At 46.0% G+C, this 21,468-nt stretch overlaps 1 protein-coding gene across 1 annotated transcript in view; it reads right to left on the bottom strand.

Moving 5' to 3' along the window:
• LOC119170716 (ATP-dependent RNA helicase DDX54) overlaps positions 1-21,468 on the bottom strand; it is a 103,197-nt gene that overhangs the window by 8,713 nt on the left and 73,016 nt on the right. The window contains exons 13-17 of the mRNA XM_037421952.2: positions 16,577-16,768; positions 5,634-5,809; positions 4,713-4,817; positions 4,093-4,197; positions 375-487 (exon numbers count right to left, since the gene is read on the bottom strand). Coding sequence (XP_037277849.1) covers positions 375-487; positions 4,093-4,197; positions 4,713-4,817; positions 5,634-5,809; positions 16,577-16,768 — 691 coding nt within the window. The remainder of the gene's footprint in view (positions 1-374; positions 488-4,092; positions 4,198-4,712; positions 4,818-5,633; positions 5,810-16,576; positions 16,769-21,468) is intronic.

The following is a 21,468-nucleotide window of genomic DNA, read 5'->3' as shown; positions in this document are numbered from 1 at the left end:
TTGGCAAATCATTGTGGAAGCACCTCTTCTGTTTAAGAGAAACAGCACAATCACACGGTGTCACAAATCCCAGCAATATTATTAATCTAGAGTTATTGTGTCCAACAATTGGGTTTTCACTTTTTTGGTAGAATCACTTCTTTGGCATGTTTTCACAGTCAAGATGTCTAAAATCCAATGCTGAACAATTTTAATGATAAGAGCTGAAAAGTATGAAAACAGAAACTGCGATAAGAAAACATTGCAACTCAACCATGACATCGAGATGATAATTACTGCTATGTGGCAATGCAGATGTGATTCAAGTATTTCCATGACTTCTACCATTGTGACACGTATGATGCTCATCAGTGGCATGGCAAAACACCACTCACCGCACGCTGAAACTTTCTGCTTTCCAAGGCCACTGCCAGCCTCTCCCTCATCATCATCATCACCTCCTTCGTCTCGAGCATCCATTTGGGCCTTCTTCCTCCACTGCTTGTAGCTGATAAAGTAGTAGGTCAAGGGTTTTCTTTGAACACATTGTGTCACAAGTGCTAAGTTATTAAGTGGTAGCCCTAACAACCCAGCTGTTTCTTCAAAATCAACTGCAAAAAAAGAGGGTTGTTTCCTGAGAAGGTATATCAGAATGACACTGAATACAAGACAATTTTGTTTTTTTTTTGCTCTTGTTAATTTGCAATGCAATATTTTCACGCTAATTATAACGGTACACAAAGTTGGACGAACAGAGAAGATGAATACAATTAAACCACTTTACAAAAGACACTGATGTAGAAGAGATACCAGTGCACCTGAATTAAAATAGAAATTGATCAGAAATTGAGAACAGGGTAACCTGCTTATAAACCACATGACTCATGAGAGGGACAAGAACTGCTTCACAGAACATGTTTCTCATAAAGGGGTTCAACTGTCACAGTGTCTGTACTTGACCTCAGTATGAGTTGAAACTCGCATGACTCCAAATGCTGAAATGAATGCGTGCAGAAAGAATGCACACAAAAATCGGAGATTCTTATGGGCAGCCAACTCCAAAACCAAATATCATTCCAATGCACGTGGCTTGCATACTTTCCACATGTAGCTTAGACAGTCTTAAAATGTATATCATGCATGGTATAAAAAGACACATAGGTACTGTGGAAAGCAGGCACTGCTGTGAACAGTTCTCCAAAATCTTAGTCATGCTCAGCAAGGAGAGCTCACATGGAAAGTGCGAAGTTGCTGTTTACTTTGTATAGAGGCCTGTCCTCGCACTCTTTGGAGGACCATCATACTGGCCGATAGTTGGCATAAAACAAACAGTGGCGTTTGCATCAGATGCACTTCTCGCCACGGGGTTCCACCATGGACTGAGCGATGCATTCTACAGTGCACTAAAGCTACATCGTGGTGACACTTGTGCCTGCTGGGGTAACGAGAGAAGAAAAGAGCTATCGTATTTCATGATGCACACTTAAAGTCATGATATGCGTGTGACGTACCTCCGTTACCCATTGTCATCTTTTCATGTGAAGCTTTCAGCACCCCAGTCAGGACGTGGAAAGAAGACAAGTGCGTACAGCGCATGGCAGGTCCCTGCAACTCCCCTCATACTTGATGGATTCGAGAAACTGTTGCGGTGATCGATTCGTGATGAAATAAACTTCAGTACTGAGGTCAACTAATCGTTACAGTTAAATCCCATTATAACACACTGGTTCACAGTAAAATCTCTGTGATACGATGACGATTCATGCGATTTCGGAGTGATACAATATTTAGGGGCGAAGCTTCTTAGGGTTGAGCCTTGTCCCTTCGTCAGCGTGACATTGAATGTCTGTCGTCCTGGCTTGCATGCGCTGGGAGCGCCGGCTGCAAGTGCGCCGATCGTAGGTAGATGAGGAGAACGATGATCGCGGGTGCGCTCGTGGCACGCTGTTTCTTGAGCTGTAGCGCCCCAAAAGCTATAAAACGCGCTTGCTCACGGCTCTCTCATGGTCATGGTGCGCACTAGGTTACGAAAGAAAGAAAGAATGTACGGGACTTAATGATCTCTTGAAGCTTCGCCCACTCACCATCATTCACTTCATGGATATGCTGTAATTCTTTTTTTTTTTTTTTTGATCCCAACAAAGGCCCGTTGGCTTGCAGTGTAATGAAGCACGGTTACGGAGAAGTCATTTTCACCCCACGATGTTTGATACGAACGTAACGCCATGGCGCAGATACCAACAGGGGCTGCCTGCACTGTCGTGGAATGCAAGGCAAGCACGTGCAGGAACAGAAACCTGAGCACGGGTATGCGCCCCGCGCTGCCATTTCATCGTAATCATAGCGTAGAAAGATGCTTTTCTTACACCGTGACAGAATGAACCTTCGATGACCCGCTGTAGCCTTCACGGTAGTGCACGCGAATCTTGGAAGCCCAAATTTACCTTCATGTACCTCCTTCACAATCATATTACAAATGACGTTGGCGTCGCTTTTTTTTTTTTTTATCGCAGCAGCGGGTGCTGCTGTCATTACTGTACACGTGCCTGCCATGTAAATGAATGCCATGTCCTCACAGATCAGACATCTCATAAAAGGGGGGCGTGGACTAAAGGTGGAACTTAAACCTCGTTATAATGTAACGGGATATAACGAAATAATGGATATAATGAAGTAAATGAAGTTCCCCTTGAAAGCTCCATTGAGAACCATGCATTTTAAACCTCGTTGTAACGAAGTAAGATTGACTGCTAAATGCATATAGCGAACTAAATTAGTCTATCAAATAGTCTATAAAAAAAACCGACCGTAGTGTGTTAAGTATATCATTTTCTGCGGAGTTTTACGCTCGTTCGGCGAGGCTCTTTCAAAACTCCCGCGCCGACCTTACAGCCATGCCGCGCGCGGTCGAGAGATCCCTCTTTCTCACAAGCCAGGGGAGATGATTGAGGAAAAGCTCAGGGGATCACATGACCGAGAAGCGGCGCTGCGATGCAAAGCAATTTCCCTCTCACTTATAAGAACACACGATGGGGAAGCTTCAGAAGAGCTCCATTTATTCACAAATCAGAGGACATCCGTCATTAATTGAAGTAATCGGTGATGCGCGTCTGCACACATTTGCCTTGCAGCGAATCAATCAATTTCGCATGTAGTTTGCAAAGCATAGTAGGGCGCGGCTAAGTCCAGCACCAACACTCTCTAAAGGTGACGGCAACGACTGCGCCTCCGCTGCTACCCTCTGCACCAAGAAAGAACTCTCCGCGACAGCTTTTTTTCCCCTCTCCCTCCGCACGCGACCTTGAAAGGAGAAGGGTCTCTACGTGCAGAGACGGAAAAGGGAGAAGAGGCACGTAGCACAGGCACGTAGCAGATCGGTTTGAGAGAGAGCAAACAATCCGCCACGGTACTTTCTTTCCTTTTCTTTTTTTCCTTCTTCGCATGCAGCGTTGAGAGGTGCTGCCGCGGGATTGGGCATGGAGCTGGGAGCATTTTCGGAGCGCGTTATGTTCGAATTAACTGTGGCAAGTGCTTGCGCGTTCGAACTGCAGGGCGTTTTTGCCCATTGGAATAAACATAGCTTTGGCGGGACCACAGCGTGAGTTCGAATTAACCAGAAGTTCGAATTAAGCGTGTTCGAATAAATGAGATTCGACTGTTTATTTTCCGTCATACTCGTGGTCGCGTAGCGGTACATCGGGCCACGAGGCGGTTTCCTTCTTTGCATGCTTATAGGTGTGCGCCCATCTGAGCATACATTGCCACAAACTGTTATAATCGATATAACGAAATAATGGCTATAACAAAATAATTGTGGCTCCCCTTCAACTTCGTTATAGCAAGGTTTGAGTGTAGATATAAGAGACGTGAATTGGGGTCGACAAGTAAATGCATACATGCTACCCTGCTTATGAGAGACGCCTCATATAAAATTGCTCTCTGGTTCAAGTCTCCTATAAAGGGGTTCAGCTCTAGTTCAAATAAAGAATTAGCCTATGGTCCCTTTAATGCGTGAAACCCAGTCGCTATAAAAAAGAAAAGATATAGCTGTGTCAGTATTGTCTCTGGCATGCAAAACAACAGGCAGGCTCTGCACAGGGTGAGAAAGGATACACGTCCGACTTGTACGATGCTGGAATCCAGGCACCGCTCTCAGTTCTGATTTTCTTTTTCTTGGGGTCACTGTCGTCACGCACAAAGCGCTTCCGCTTTCTGTCCCTGCAAAGGTGTATTGAAACAAAAAATGCGCAAAAAGCGTGAAACACCGACAGAAGTAACAAGCCTGCACAAGACGAGTCCCTTTAACGGGGGACATAACTTTTATTTCTGGATCAATTTCCATGAAACTTGGTGAGTTTGTGTATATTTGTGTGCAGATTTAATATATGCGATCACTTTTTTTTTTTTGTCTAAGGTGTAGTTGTTAAAATGAAAAATGTTTGATGTGCCTTTTAAGCAGCAAGTTTTTTTAAAACTTGCTGTGACGATTGTGAAGAGCTAATTTACTTTGTAGCTCCCCTAGTTCAGAAAAATCTTGCTCTCCAAACAGCCCATGAAATATTTCTCATTTTAAAAATTACACTTCATTTAAGAAAAAATGTTTCATATTTGAAACCACACGAATACACATAAACTCAACAAGTTTAATAAAAAAATCAATGAAGAAATGAAACGGTTTAAAAAGTCATTGTCTACCCTTAATGACAAGGGGCATGAGATGATACTGCACCGACCATTTGAGCGCACTCTTCTGCTTCCTGAGGTACTTGTCGTCATCCCCGGTCAGGTCGAGCACTGCCTGCGATGCCTGCTGCTCAAAGGTCTTCTCTAGCTCAAGCCTGCATGTTGGTTTACGCGAGGAAAAGACAGCAATGGTCAGTTTGACATTCACGCAACCATTGGCACAAATTTACATCCACCAAACACGGGTTGCTTTTAATCCTGCACATGAAACACACTTGGACAAGCCCACACTCATGCAGAAGCTCATTTGGGTTATAACTTATGGGAGCATCCAGTATATTTCCGATGCCCCTATGCACTATGCCACATGGCCTGTCAAGCAGCTAGGTGAAGATGCTTATTGCAACAGAGTCTAGCCCATTAAAGAGACCCTGACGCAAGAGATTATTGGCTATAAGAGACATCAGTGTGCATACAGCAAAATACGGGTTAATAAGAAAATGAATAAGTGGTACTCTGCTTATAAGAGACATCTTATATAAAAGACAAGAACTGCTGCCCAGAGCATGCCTCTTAGGGTTTAACTGTAGCAGAGATTGGTCAAAGAAGACATAACTAATACGGTACATCTATCTTTTTCTCTTTGAAGCATTTGCACTACATTTCCATTGACTAACAAAACGTTCAAGTTCCTTTTTGTCTGCTGATCATTATTTCACAGAAATGTGGCCAATACATGTACCCACGTTCTGAATGTGCGACTGCACCACAGTATTTTTCACTAAGGCCACGTTCCCTGGTTTGCTCATTGTACACTGGTGCACAAGTGTGGTTGCGTAAACAAATTTTTGGAATCAAGGTTAAGCCTACAGAGTCAAGGCTACAAATTTCACACAAGGTAGCAAGGGACGAGACTGGATGCCATTATTACTTTACACGCAAGCATATTTATAAATGCAAATTTCACTCGCCCTTTCTCTGAGTGGAAGTCTGACGCAAAGTGGGGTATGTAGAACTGCTCGTCCTTGAACGAGGCTGGCTTGGCCTTCTTGCTCTTGGTGGCTGCAGACTGGGAGGCTGCACCACTCTTGGCACCTTTCCTGCTGGGCACCTTGGTGTTATTGTTGATCACAGTAGCAAACGCTTGCTGCAAGGAACAGCAACGGGTAGTCACTCATTCAATGAAACAGAAACTGCATGCCAAAAACAGTAACCTGGAACATCATTCTACACTCAAATCTCATTATAAACTAAGTTGGACTTTACATGAGATTAAGTTCGTTTCATCTGAAAATGGTTTGTTCCTAAAACTATTTATTTCCAGACTATTTTTCCTTCACTTTGTTATAACTGATATTTTGTTATATCATGGTTTGAGAGTATTTCAAAGGGTAGTTTCAATCAGAGAGACTACAAACAGTAAACTTTTACATATGAAATACAAGCGGAATGCTCACAAAAAGCTTGCACACACACAAAAAAAATGCCTTTAAAAAACACAAGCAAAAGGTCTGTGGCTCCCAATTTGTTATGAACGGCGGTTAGTGAAGGCGAAGAGGGCGGGAAAAACTGCGCAAGACAATGACCATGCCATGTGCTTTTGAATGTTGGCAAAATAGTGGTGCTCAATGGTTGCTCCCCAAACTTCCGTGTTTTTGTGCGATTCTTAGTCGATTTTTTAACATTTACACTGAAAAAAAGACATTTTTTCCAGAGCTAAATGTCACCTTGTTGATGTCCAAATGTTCAAAATACTACAAGTTTTGTTCAAATAGCTGAAATCGGTTGAGAACACCCATCCTTATTTTATTACATACAGTCATCACTTGACATTATTGTGATGCGTTAGTTTTGTTTGTAACCCTAGCAATTTAGAAGAAAATTTGCTCCAAAATATACAATAAATAATTTTCATGCATTGCTAAAACTACACTGTTAAAAAAATTGCACATTTAACATAAGCACGTGAATGCAGTTAAGGGGGTAGACTGGTCTTAGACATTTTTTGTGTATTCCTTCAGTGATCTTGATCAAACTGCCCAGGATTATGCAGTTTTTCCTGCTGATTTCAAATATTTAATTAGTTTTCATGTAAATCATCTTATTCCTGAGATAACTTAAGTTTACCCCTACTGTTTAAGGCCGCCATAGAAAAAAAGTGCGTAATTAAAAGTGATATTTAAGATATGCCAACATAGACTAATGACTTTAAAGTGAAAGTATGCAATAGTTTTTTGTTTTTAGGCCTTTCTTGGTTATTCTACAGTAAAATGAACTATCCATTTTCAAAAGCAGTCGGAATCGTATAATAATTTTGATGAGTAATTAATTAAAAAGGCTTGTGCTCTAAACTCTGCTCCCACACTCGCATTCTACACACATACAGGTTTACATTGCAAAAAGAATTATTGTTGTACCTGCCCTAGCTGCATAGATATAGAGGCCTTAGAATTGAGCAGTCCTACATTTACTTTTTTGAGAAAAATGGGAAGAAACTGAAAACACACAGCTTCCTCAAAATGATGATGTGCATGTTTTGCAATCCTCATAAAGGCGCTCATAAATTCATAGCAGAACTTTTAACACAGGTGGGGGCTAATTAGAAAGAAGCCTCGAAGTCGGTTCCCCATTTTTTTGCAGGTTCTGCATGTTAACAGCACCAAAAATCTGGACAGTTAGAACGACATTACAAAAAAATTACCACTTCCTGGTGTGTGGAAATTCGCACAGAGATAGAAAAATGCTTGCAGAAACCAAATATGTCATTTTCAAGACCAGTCTGCCCCCTTAAATCTCGTTACAGCGAGATGGGTTATAACAAGCAATGAATATAACGAGCAAATCGTGATTCCCCTTAAATGTCCCCATAGAAACCAATGTATTCAAAACATCATTTTAACGAGGTAAAATTTGCCAGGTATGGGGTATAACGAACAGATCTTGTTAGGAAATAAATTCTGAGCCGACGTCACGACAGTGCAACACGCGAATTTGAGATGGTGCCCAGAGCGACAGCTTCTGTAGTTCAAAACTCTCGCGCCGCATCCTCCAGCAACGCGCGCAAAGCTGAGGTGCGCAAAGTGCATGCTGTTTCTGAAGGAGAGGGTCTTGCACGGGCATTGCACGTGCGCCGCTTGGCTACCGCCGACAGCAGGGGACTCCACATCTCCGCGAACGTCTCGCCCTTTTCACTTCTTTCTTTTGTGTCTTCTTTATATTCGTCCTCTCCCCTTCTTCACGGTGCTGAGTCGTGCTTCCTAACAGGCTGCAGTGAAGATAACCCTTTCCACTCTAATCTCTCTCTCTCTGTGCCCGCAAGCCCACTCGCAACATCCCCACTTAACCTCAGTAAGCATGGCCGCAACACGCATGCCTGCAACTTCCTTCCTCCATGCTAGTGTTCTCACTCGCCGACGTTAGCCGAATTGTTTTTGCGTGCGTCTTTTTTTTAGTGCTTCTATTATTATTATTATTATATTGGTTTTATTGGCGCAAGGGCCATGTTTGGCCAAAGAGCGCCATAAAAATTATAAAAGTGTAATAATTGTCAGTGTATAACAATGGTATTTAGGGATGTGAGCAATGATAATGTTACGTGGCTGTATAGTGGCCTAATAGATACTAAAATCATGAGCATGACGTGGCACTTGAAGTGAGGATGAATGATAGACGGTCATAGTAATAAAATCATAAAAGGATAATAGCACAACTGCCTTGTCAACGACCCTTGTGTCCAAGGGACGCCAGGCAGGTGCTTTTTTAATGTAGTTACCGCAGCAGCAACCTCCACTTGGAGGTCGTGCTACGGATTTCCTGGAAATATGACATGAAAATTATTTATATCTTTTAAAAATGCGAGCAATGATTTGTGCTTAAAAACAGGCTCTTTACCTATAAACATTGACGGATGCAGTGGCATTTGATGTCGGTGAAGAAGTAGAAAGTGTTTTTGTCTAAGAGCATCCAATTCCTTGCATTCAATTAAAATATGAAGAACGCTGAGTGGGTCACCACATCTGTCACACACGGGAGGATCACCACCAGACAAAAGGTGTGAATGAGTGCTATGGGTGTGTCCTATTTGTAGTCTTGTGAGTATTACTTGAGTGTGGCGTGACCTTGATATTGACGGCCAAGTTCCAAGGCTCGGTTTGATAACATGTAATTTATTTCGCGTTTGCTTATCCCATGAAAGCTGCCAGTGCGCCCTGAGCTTCTGTTTTACGAATTGTTTGAGTTCTAACGCAGAGACAGCCATAGATGCATTAGTGTTAGCGTTGTCCTTAGCTGAGGCAGCCAGTTGGTCCGCTAACACATTTCCCCGGATTTCGCGGTGCCCTGGCACCCAGCACAATACAACTTGTTTTTTGAGCGAGTATATGGTGCACAGAAGAGAGTAAAGCATCAAAAAAACAGGATTTTTATGTTTTTTGAGGGTCTTCAAAGCTTTTATGACACTCAGAGAGTCGGTGAATATTATCGCACGTTGTAGCTTTAGTTCCTTTATATGTTTAGCGGCCACAAGTATAGCATAGGCCTCCGCTGTGAATATGCTTGAATTAGGGTGGAGAATGCCAGAATCTGAAAAGGATGGACCAACGGCAGCATAGGACACGCCACTATCAGACTTGGAAGCATCCGTAAAGAATTCAGGACAGTTGTATTTGTGCTGCAATTCGAGAAAGTGAGTGTGTATATGTGCTATAGGCGCATGCTTCGTAACTTCAACAAATGATGTATCACAGTCTATGGGCTGCCACTGCCACGGCGGCAGACATGGAACGGGAGCCATCAGACTGTGTTCAATAAGTGGCACACCCGTTTGTTCAGCGAGGCTCCTCACACGAAGTGAGTAAGGCTGTTGAAACGAAGGACGGTTCTCGAAGAGCGTACGACTTGACAAGTCATTGATAGTCGTGTGTGAAGGGTGTTCTTTGTCTGCGTTCGTTTTTAAATAGTATATAAAAGACATGTATGTTCTTTGCAGGTGCAATGACCACTCATTGGATTCGACATACAAACTCTCCACGGGACTAGTGCGAAAAGCTCCCGTAGACAGACGGATGCCCAAATGGTGGACTGGGTCAAGCATTTTCAGAGCACTTGGGGTGGCAGACTGATATATTATTGCCCCATAATCCAGGCGCGTTCGAACGAGGCTTTTGTAGAGATTGATCAAACAATTTCGGTCACTCCCCCATGATGTGCGTGAGAGTACTTTCAGAATGTTCATTGTTTTTATACATTTGTTTTTAATATACTTGATGTGTGATGTAAATGTGAGTTTAGAATCCAAAATTAGGCCTAGAAATTTATGCTCGGCCTCTACAGGTAACCGCTGGCCAAGCAAGTCAATTTCGGGATTTGGGTGGAGGCCTCTCTTTCTAGAAAAGAGCACACAGGTGCTCTTCTCTGGACTTAACCTGAACCCGTTTTGGTCAGCCCACTTGGATACTTTGTTCAGACAAAGCTGGACATGCCGCTCACACACTGCAAGATTACATGACCTAAAGCCTACCTGGATATCATCCACATACATTGAATAGAATGTGTTATGTGGAATGCAGAGTCGTAATGAATTCATTTTTATAATAAAGAGGGTGCAGCTCAGGACACCACCCAGGGGTACTCCCGTTTCTTGAATAAACGGCCTGGACAAGACATTCCCAATACGAACACGGAATGTTCGCTCGGATAAGTAGCTCTTTATGATATTCAACATATTGCCATGAATACCAATGTCTGACAGATCTCTAAGGATGCCGTAGCGCCGTGTGGTGTCATATGCTTTTTCCATGTCAAGAAACACACAGAGACAGTACTGTTTGTGGATGAACGCATCGCGTATGTATGCTTCAATGCGTATGAGATGGTCTGTAGTAGATCGGTCCTCTCTAAAACCACATTGAAAGGGGTCAAGAAGTTTGTTGGTTTCTAGAAAATGCATAAGTCTTTTGTTTATCATTTTCTCGAACACCTTGCACAGGCAGCTCGTAAGGGCTATTGGACGGTAACTTGTAACTGAAGAGGGGTCCTTGCCTTCCTTTAGAATAGGAACAACAATGGCCTCCCTCCACGTAGACGGCAGGTACCCAGCAGCCCAGATAGTGTTATACAGAGCAAGTAAACTGATTTCGGTGTCATCGTGAAGGTGTTTGAGCATGTCATACATAATTCTGTCTGGTCCCGGCGCTGTGCTGTGGCACGCATTGAGGGCCGTCCTAAGTTCGGCAATTTTAAATGGAGTATTATACTGTTCGTTTGTTTTGGACTTCAACTCTAGTGTTTTCCGTTCTGTCATTTCTTTATGTTTTAAGAAAGATTTTGAGTAGTGCGCAGAACTGGAAATGCGCTCAAAGTGCTTGCCAAGGCTGTTGGCCTGGTCCTCCAGTGTGTTCCCTTGACTCACTAAAGGCAGAGGATATGCTTGCTGCCCCTTAAGACTTCTGAGGCTGCTCCAGACTTTCTTTTCATTGGTGTAGGAGTTAATGCCGGAGAGAAACTTGACCCAACTCTCCCTTCTTGCCTGACGTCGTGTTCGCCTACCCAGTGATTTCACTTTTTTAAATTCGACGAGGTTTTCTGCGTTTGGATATCGGCGCAGGATGCCCCAGGCTTTATTTTGTTTCCTACGCGCTTCTCTACAGTCATCGTTCCACCAGGGAACACGTCGTTTACACGAGTGCCCATTTGTTTGCGGGATACACTTTTCAGCAGCATCCAGAATAAACGCACTGAAGAATGCTACTGCGCAATCAATGTCACAATTTGTGATAAAGTCACGAGGTAAAAGTGTCAATTCTTGAAATTTCTCCCAGTCAGCGGATGCTATTTTCCATTTGGGAATATGAGGAGGAACCTCATGCGATAATGTCAAGTTTAACATAGCAGGAAAGTGGTCACTGCCGTACGAATTCATGACCACGTTCCATTCTAACTCGGTAAAGAGAGAGGGAGAACCAAGCGCCAAGTCTATCGATGAGTATGAGTTGTGATGAATGTTGTAATAGGTAGGCTGTTTTTTATTGAAGAGGCATGCTCCGGAGCACAGGAGGAATTGCTCTATCAGTCGGCCTCTCGCATCGCACCGGGCATCCCCCCACAGAGTGTTGTGAGCATTGAGATCACCAACAACAATGTAGGGTGCCGGCAGCTGGTCAATGAGGTGATGAAAATCTGTGCGGTTAAGTTTGTAGCTTGGTGGTATGTATAGTGAACACACAGTGACTAGTTTGTCAAATAGAATGACGCGGACTGACACTGCTTCGAGTGCCGTCTGAAGAATAAGAGGTCGGCAAGGCACGGATTTTTGTACTATTATAGCTACACCGCCGGATGAAGCAGTTGCCTCATCCCGATCCTTGCGGAACACGGCATATTGTCTAAGAAAGTTTGTTTGAGATGGCTTCAGATGTGTCTCTTGGATGCACAGCACCTTGGGATTGTGTTTATGTAAAAGTTCTGTAATGTCATCAAGATTGTGGAGAAGACCCCTAGCATTCCAGTGCATTATTTGTGTAGCCATTTTGAGTGAGTTTTTGTGCTGTGCGTCGAAGTAGACAACCTTAGCTTAGGAGGCCTTTTCAGGCCCCCTAATGCGTGGTTTTTCTTTTTTGGCAGGCTCCTTAGAGCCACGCCAATCTTTCGGCGTCTGAGGCGCCGATACACTTTGTGTTGTGTCCATCATCTCGGAAGAGACGCTGGACGCCCGCTCGCGGTGCCCGCGTGCGGTTGTGAGAGACTTCGGGCCCTCTGCCTTGGCAGGTGGCCCGAAAACTGCAGACCCAGAGGCCTGCATGGCTGTTTGGCTGGTGGTGGTGTCCATTGCCTCCTGCGAGGCACTGGACACCCGCTCCAAAGAGCGATCTGTGTGTAGCGTAGACTTCGCCTCAGTCGACGAAGTCTTTGACCCCACCGGGCAAGAGGTTGTTGGGACCTCCTTGGCCTCCTTGTTGCCCTGGCTGCTGCCAGGGCTTGCAGAGGCCACCGGTGTGGACTGGTTTGCTGCGGGCAGGGCAGCGCTGGCTGTTCCCGCCAGAGGGGCAGGTGGCTCTGACCTGGCCACGCTAGGCATGGTCCAGGTAGCCACCAAGGGCCGTTGTGGTGCCGCCCCTCGTTGCACCACTTCAGCGAAGGAGGCTCTTAGTGCGAATGAAGGTGAAACTCTCTGTCGTGCTTCACGGAACGTTATATTTTCGTTAACTTTTATGGTGATAATTTCTTTTTCTCTCTTCCAGGCTGGGCACGCTCTGGAATATGCGGCATGGCTGCCTTTGCAGTTTGCACAGTGTACCTCATCGTTTTGGCACTTATCAGTTTCGTGACCTGTTATGCCGCATTTGCCACAAGTCAGCTGACCTCGGCAGGTCTGAGATCCGTGTCCAAATCGCTGGCATTTAAAACAACGTCTCGGGTTAGGAACATACGGTCGCACAGAAAGTTTTACGTAGCCGGTCTCGATTGTTTTAGGTAGGATGTTTGAATTGAATGTAAGTATTAGGTGCTTTGTTGCGGTTTCAGTGTTGTTGCGTCTGATTTTTATGCGCTGCACATGTAATATGCCTTGGTCTTTCCATCCGTCTAGGAGTTCCTCTTCACTTAGTGTCTTAAGGTCTTCATCGGATACTACGCCCTTCACTGTGTTCATGGTACGATGTGCAGTAACTGATACAGGGATATTGCCAAAGGCTACGAGGTGTGAGAGTTTGTCGTACTGTTCCTTGTCTTTTAGTTCGAGGAGAATGTCCCCACTTGCCATCTTTGAGGCCTTATAGCCGGTTCCAATGGTGTCTTTAAGGCACTTGGCCACTAGAAAAGGTGATATTGCTCTGGCTTTGGTTGATGATTGCTCGCAGTGAAGGACATGGTATTTTGGAAATGTTTCAACGTTTTGAGGGAAAAACAAAGATGATGCATCGGTGCGTACTCTTTTCGGAGCACGATCAGTTACAGGGGGGTTTTGAGGTCCCATGAAAAATTGGCTTCTTCGGCATCGGCGCCTACCACCCACCACGGAGCCCAACAAGGGGACGCGGCAGAACATGTGAACAAGCCTGCCCTTCGCCAGCAGTACGCCGTTGCTATAACCGAATATGGTTTATCCTAGGCAGGATAGCCACACAAGGTTAACCCTTGCCGCCATGAAAAATCGGAAGTAAATGGAAGAGAGAAGAAGACAGGACAGATTTAAAGACGAGAAAAGACTAAGATATAGGAAGAGAGAGATAGGAAAAGGCGACTGCCGATTTCCCCTGGGTGGGTCAGCCCAGGGGTGCCGTCTACGTGAAGCCGGGGCCAAAGGGGTGTGTTGCCTCTGCCGGGGGGCCTTAAAGGTCCAATCACCCAGCGTCAGCTCAACCCCCAGGATCCCCTTTTCCCCGGACACGGCAAAGCCACGCACGGCTAGGCGTGGGAGGGAGCCGAAACTCCCCCGTTAGCTCGGGTCCGTGGTGTCGCTACACACCAAACGCCTACTTGCGCAGGCGCCCCTGCGGGGTTTTAGTGCTTCTGCCCTATCTTGACCGTGCGCTGCTCGTAATCACAGCAACATGAATGCGCCAGGCGGGAATAGACCACAAGGTGGCTTATGATAAAAGCCATTGAGGCAAGAACAAAGAAAAGCAAAGTGGCAAGTGACTTTGCCGTGACGACGAGTACACTGTCCACGATCATGAGCAAGTAGGAGTCCATCATCGGCGCTGTTGCGCGTGGCATGAAAGGAAACGTTAGGAGAATGAGGCCTGCTGCCTTTGAAGCAGTCGAAAGGGCCGTTTTTAAGTGGATTTTGGACACGCGGGCCGTAATCTGCCGCTGAGTGGTGCCATGCTACAAACAAAAGCAAGGGACTTCGCCTGCATCATGGATCAAGATAACTTTGTAGCAAGTTCGGGTTGCCTCCAACGTTTCAAGGAGCGCCACGAAATCGTCGGGAGAGTGGTCTGTGGCAAATCACAATTTGTTGACAAAGCAGAGGCTACGAAGTGGGCGAAAGAAAACATCACGCGGCTGCTGGAAAAATACAGCACAGAAGACATTTTTAACGCGGACAAAACTGCTTTCTTTTTTTTGCCGCACAAGACTTCATCCCTCAGAGATAAGCAGTGCCATGGGGGCAAACAAAGTAAGCTGCGGATCACTGCGCTACTATGTGCCAACTTGACTGGTTCTGAGAAGCTGCCAATTTTCATAATTGTCAAAAGTTCATTCCCCCGCTGCTTTAAGGAGAAGAAGCAGCTCCCAGTCAAAGTACACGGCCAATTGCAAAGCCTCAACGACCAGGGAGATTTTTGCAAAATGGCTTTTGGAATGAGATAAGAAGCTGGCAAAAGCGAACCGCAAGGTGTGCCTTGTTTTAGATAACTGCACCTCCCACCACACCGCTGCTGCACTCCATAACATCGAGCTGCTATTCCTCCCTGCCAACTGCACAGCCAAAATACAGCAGCTTGACCAAGGCGCGATTATGTCGCTGAAGGCAGGTTACCGCAAGCGCGTGATTGACAGGCTTCTGCTCAACATGAGGTTGAAGCGGGACACCCATGTTGATTTGTACGCTACACTCTCGAAATGCTTCAAGTGGCGTGAATGAGTGTGACGGCGACCACGCTTGCAAATTGCCTTCGACACACTTCATTTGCCCCCGCACCAGACGAAGTCTCGGCATCATGGACGACACTTCGTGAAGCCGGTGTCGTGCCTGACAGCGAGTCATTATGCGACTAAGTGAGTGCGGACTCAGAAGTGGTGGCAACGAAACAGCTCCCCGATGACGACTTTGAGCGCAAATTCAATGATCTGGATGAGACCAGCGATGATGACTCTGTCGACAAACGGGAGACCACCGTGCGGGCGACCAACGTGCCGGCAACGTCAGAGGCATTAGACGCAGTGGATGTAGGGCGCCACTATTTCGGCGCTCACGAGGGCGATAAGATGGCTTGAACATTGCGGCCGCAGCTGAGCAAGCCATCATTCGCATTAGGAAGATGCACCAGCATTGTATTACAGATTTATTTGCAGCTAAATCTATTTGAAGTGCAACAAAATAAGTGCGTGACATTCCCTTTTTATTTGCGGAATGTGGTAATTTTGTTGCATGCCACCATGAGGCGAGATGCTATTTAGCCTGTTATTTGTCTTTGGTAAGTACAGTGCATAATATTTGCAGTAAATACCCCCTGTGGCTTTAACGAAATATTGGTTATAACTAGCAAATTGCGACGGCCCTCCAACTTCATTAAAACGAGATTTAACTGTATATGTAAGCTATGAATGTTTAAAAAAAATCTAATTCAAAAAAACATACATTTCTTAAATAACAGTACAGTCTTACAGATTTCCTTGGTTTCCATCATGAACATTCGTTGCTCAGAATCAATGAGCACCACTAAATGGTGCTCACTTGCTGGTGTCTCCATTGATGAAAACAACAATGAAGTGACGTAATTGTGAAATTGGCTGTTGGGAAGAAGTACTTAATCATTAAAAGAGCTCGAGTAGACAGTACACGGATATTTAAGATGCGCATTGATAACTATGTCATCTGCTACATCATGACAATAACAGAAAAACAACAGGCTGCAAAAGTATGCAGTAATGTTTTAAAAGCCCCCCCCCCCCTTTTTTTTTCAGTCACCGGAAAACGAAACTTGTATTTTGCTAGAACAGTTACTTGGAACTACAGATTATTTGAACCATAAGGTGGTCCCTGACAGGGTCTGAAATATCGGTCTGCTGGAAACTGCAGCTGTTTGAATGTAACTTTAAAAATCTTATGTGAAGACATAGTACACTCATAGCACACTCAGTGCTGTGTGTGTGTGTATCTCGATCTATACATGTTCCATCTTTTTGAGCTGATAAAATGACTCGTAACACTACGAACCGCCACCGGAGAGCAAGGAGGAGAGCCTACCCCTATTTCTTCCTCTCCCGCCATGACAGCAGAGCTGCTAACATTGCTGCACTTGGCGGCTGGTTTCTCTTCCTCCGCCTGTTGAGTGCCCCTTGCCGAAAGGCGTTCGATGAGGTTGTCGTGTTTCCGCCGCTTATTCTTCATGACCGCAAACGCCGCACTTTTGCCCGTGTTCCCTATCTCAAAGATGGTCTGCAATTAAATGCACAAAAGAAAGAGAGAGAGAACAACAAGAAGCACATGAAGAAATCAGTATGTCAATGTTTATTTTCACTAAACAAATAAAGCAGCGAGAAAGGGGAGATGGCAAGGAAGTGATGCACGAAGAAGTCATCATAAAGCAAAAGAACAGCAATAAAGTAGAACGTTATTTCTATGCACTGGAAAAAAAAAATTTGTGTGCAGTAAGGTGAGGTGAAATCTGAATATGCGCGTCTGTGATTTACCGCACACAAAAGCCATGCATCAGCGTTGCCACATGTTCGTGCGTGAGTGTGTTACTTGGGTGTCGCAACGTGGGAGTCTTGGAGATATTTTGTTATATGCACTGTGTTGTGGGTCCATATGAGTGATGTAAGTGTGGACAAGGCGTAAGAAGAAAACAACCAACAAAACCTGCTAGTGCGACACAGTACGAAAGAAAACAAAGCAGGCGGAGAGAATGTGTAATATTGTACGCATTATAAAGTGAATCGGGGTCGTCCGGTGTACGTGTGATTAATTTGATGTGTGTCTATTGGTGTAGCTCTTAATGGAATTGATTTCTACTGGCTCAGAATTGTATTCCAGGTTGAAGTGCCTATTGTGTAAGCGCTTGCCTCACAATCGATGCCCGAACGCCTTGCATGAAAAATGAAATTCTTCAAACCGCAGAATGCTGCGTGCTACGAAATATTGTCGCAGTACAACGCGAACAAAGCACAAGTATGCCTTGAGGCAGAGGAAGCAGCGTGTTTTCAACAGCTAAGCCACAAGATTGTCTTCTTTGTTGTTGAGTCAAGCCAGAGGCCCACTACTTGGTGTCTGCTAAATCCCCACATCATCGTTGTCGTTCACACGCAGACACGGGTCATTTGCCTCCCTCTCAAAGAGCATCGACCCGATGCGAAGTCAATAATGCAGTTTTTTTTGTTAAAGAAAAGTCTCACGCAATCACTCGCTGACGTAAGGCTTCATGCGCACTACGTGAACGAGTTCAGGATGGTGCTGGCGACAATTGGTACTACACGAACTGTCGGGAACAACTTCATAAGTAACCTCACTCTGTTGTCGCAGCACTCGGTAAGGCCCAAAGTATCTTCTTAAAAGCTTTTCGGAAAGTCCTCGTTTCCGTACGGGTGTCCAAACCCATACTTTGTCACCAGTTTGATAGACGACTGTTCTGCGGTGAGCATTGTAGCAGCCTGCATCGTACTCTTGTTGCTGGCGGATTCGTAAACGTGCAAGTTGCCTAGCTTCTTCCGTGCGTTCCGCCAACGTGTTGGCGTATGGGTCGATGCCGTCACCTTCGTGCGGTAGCATCGCATCTAACATAGTTCGTACTTCTCGTCCATGAACGAGGCTGAACGGGGTCAGGCGCGTCGTTTCTTGCTTTGCCGTATTGTACGCAAACGTTATGTACGGCAAGATTTCATCCCAATTTTTGTGTTCAACATCTACGTACATCGAAAGCATGTCTTCAATGGTTTTGTTTAGACGCTCTGTCAGCCCGTTCGTTTGTGGGTGGTAGGCGGTGGTCTTACAATGCGCTGTTCCACTCAGCATGAGGACGTGATCCAAAAGAGCTGCCATATATGCGGCTCCTCTGTCTGTGATCACGACGGATGGTGCACCATGCCTCAGTACAATGTTCTCGATGAAAAATGTTGCCACCTCTGCTGCTGTACCTCTCTGGATAGCCTTTGTCTCGGCATAACGGGTCAGATAATCCGTCGCGACGATAACCCAGCGGTTCCCTGCAGTAGAAGTAGGTAGTGGGCCCAAAATGTCCAGGCCGATCTGGTAGAATGGAGCTGTTGGGACCTGTACGGGTTGCAGGAGGCCAGCTGGTTTAGTCGGTGGTGACTTGCGTCGCTGGCAGTCGAGACAGGCACGGACGTGGTGCTTCACGGCTGTGGTTAGTCTCGGCCAGTAATACTTTTGCTGTATTCTGGCCAGCGTTCTCGTGTAACCCAAATGGCCAGAGCTCACCTTGTTGTGGCATGCTTTGAGTACTTCCGTACGAAGGGCTGCTGGGATGACGAGCAGATAGGCAGATCCCGTCGGCGAAAAGTTTCTTTTGTAGAGTACTCCGTCCCGTAAACAAAATGACGACAACACTCTTGCGAAAACTCTTGGCGCCTTCTGAGATCTGCCATCCAAGTAGTTAATTAGGCCAAGCAACTCAGCGTCGTCACGTTGTTGCTGCGCAATGGCAGTCGTGTCGAGGACACCGAGAAATGCCATTTCCTCCTCTTCAGGTAGGGTTGCCGACTCAATGGGTGAACGGGACAGACAGTCGGCGTCCATATGTCGCTTGCCTGACTTGTGTACGACTACAATATCGAATTCTAGGGTCTTTTAGACTTGTTAACCAGCACAATGAGTGGTGGTCGCTAATTACTTTGAAGGGGCGGCCATATAAATACGGGCGAAATTTTAAAACCGCCCATACCACGGCGAGACATTCCTTCTCAGTTGTAGAGTAATTAGCCTCAGCACGTGTTAACGTTCTGCTTGCGTAAGCGATTACCCTTTCTGTGCCCTCTTGCTGCTGCACAAGCACAGCTCCCAGACCTACATTGCTAGCGTCTGTGTGAAGCATCGTCGGGGCTTCTTCGTCGAAGTCGGCAAGCACTGGGGGCGTTTGAAGACGTTGACGCAGGTCATTAAAGGCAGCCTCCTGTTCTTCGTTCCACTCAAAGGCAACGTCGTCTCTTGTGAGACGAGTTAGTGGCGACGCGATGCGGGCAAAGTCTGCGATAAATCGGCGATAATAGGCACAAAGGCCCAGGAAGCGTCTGACAGCCTTCTTATTGGAGGGTACTGGGAACCGTGCGACAGCGGCAATTTTTCCAGGATCGGGTCGGATGCCTACGTTACTGACGACGTGACCGAGAAACTGAAGTTCGTGGAAACAGCAATGACACTTTTCCGGCTTCAATGTTAGGCCCGCAGACCGTATGGCACATAAAACAACTTCCAGCCTTTGGAGATGCTCGTCAAAAGTCGTTGAAAATAATACAACGTCGTCCATATAGACTATGCACGTCTTCCACTTCAATCCCGAAAGTACCGTGTCCATAAGCCTTTGAAATGTCGCGGGCGCGGAGCACAAACCGAAAGGCAAGACTTTAAACTCGTATAAACCATCTGGCGCCACAAAAGCGGTTTTCTGTCGGTCTCTTGGGTCTACCTCGATCTGCCAGTATCCACTCCTCAAGTCCATGGAAGAAAAGTAGCGAGCGTGCCGAAGTCTGTCAAGGGAGTCATCAATACGTGGGAGCGGGTACACATCTTTTTTTGGTCACCCAATTCAGCTTCCTGTAGTCCACGCAAAAACGCAGCGTGCCGTCCTTTTTCTTTACTAGCACTACAGGCGATGCCCAGAGCTCTGTGACGGTTGAATTACATCATCTTGAAGCATTTTCGCGACTTGTTGTTGTAAGGCTTCGCGTTCCTTTAAAGCTACACGATAAGGGTTCTGGTGAATAGGTCTCGCCGTGTCCTCGGTGATTATTCGATGCTTTGTCAAAGGTGTTCGACCAACTCGTGAGGTCGATGAAAAGCAGTCGTGGAATTCGGCTAGTAGCTGAAGAAGTCTCTGTCGGTCATCCTCTGACAGAGTGGGACTAACATCGAGAACGGGTTCTGGTTCTTGATTAGGCGCTTCGTCTAATACCGATAAACATAAACTGCCTCGCATGTCTACGATATTGTCGTAAGAAGCGATAGCTGTGCCCTTCAGAAGGTGCCGGCGCTCAGTACTGAAGTTGGTCAAAAGTAAATTTGTGCGCCCACCAGTGAGACGGACGATACCTCGTGCGACCGAAATGCCATGGCTAAATAGCAGCGAGCCAATTTGGTCGGCAATGCCTTCGCCATCAAACGCTTCGTGCCTCCACCGAAACAAGAGTGCATGACCGTGGTGGGACGACCACATCATCATCAATTATACGTAAAGTGTTATGTATTGCGTATGAACAGTCAACCAAACCAGGGCTGTTGCGGAACGTAATCGAACGGTCCGGGATGTTGATGACGGCACCATATTCTCTTAAGAAGTCCATCCCTATGATCAGGTCCTTGCAACATGAGGTGAGGATGACAAACGTCGCCAAGAAAGAAAAGCTGCCGATGCCGAGTCTCGCTGTACACCTTCCGACAGGCATCAACAGCTGGCCGCCTGCTGTCCTCAGGTGAGGTCCCGTCCACGTAGTCTTCACTTTTTTTAGGCGCACGGCAAGGTTTTCACTTATGATAGAAAAGTCGGCACCGGTATCTACTAAGGCTGTTACTTGCTGTCCGTCTACAAAAACAGTAAGATCTGTGGTCACAGTTTCGTTAACGTTACAACTAGTCGGCTTTATGGCGTCCTGTGGTAAGAGTAACGGGGGCCTTTTTTTGTCGCCTTGGCGGCCTGCAACCTCACCCCCGGAGGTCGCCGCCTTCAGTTTCCCCGGCGTGAACTTGGTGACCTCCTTCCACTGGCGTCGGCTGTAGTGCGGTGGCGCGACGAAGGCGAATATGCCGGAGACGGAGAACGTGGTCGATGTCCCAAACCTGGCTGGTAATTAGGCTCACCGTCGTCATTGTTGGCTCGGCGGTTGTCAAAATGGAACCGAGACAAGGAAGGTCGTTGAGAATCAGCGTCCCGGCGTGGTGGGTAGTCGTCGTTGGGGCGTCGATCGTCA

This window comes from Rhipicephalus microplus, chromosome 2 (assembly GCF_043290135.1).
Source record: "Rhipicephalus microplus isolate Deutch F79 chromosome 2, USDA_Rmic, whole genome shotgun sequence".
In the NCBI taxonomy this organism is placed as follows: Eukaryota; Metazoa; Arthropoda; class Arachnida; order Ixodida; family Ixodidae; genus Rhipicephalus; species Rhipicephalus microplus.
The sequence above is the reverse complement of the archived record's forward strand: the minus strand, read 5'-3'. Positions and strand labels throughout refer to the sequence as shown.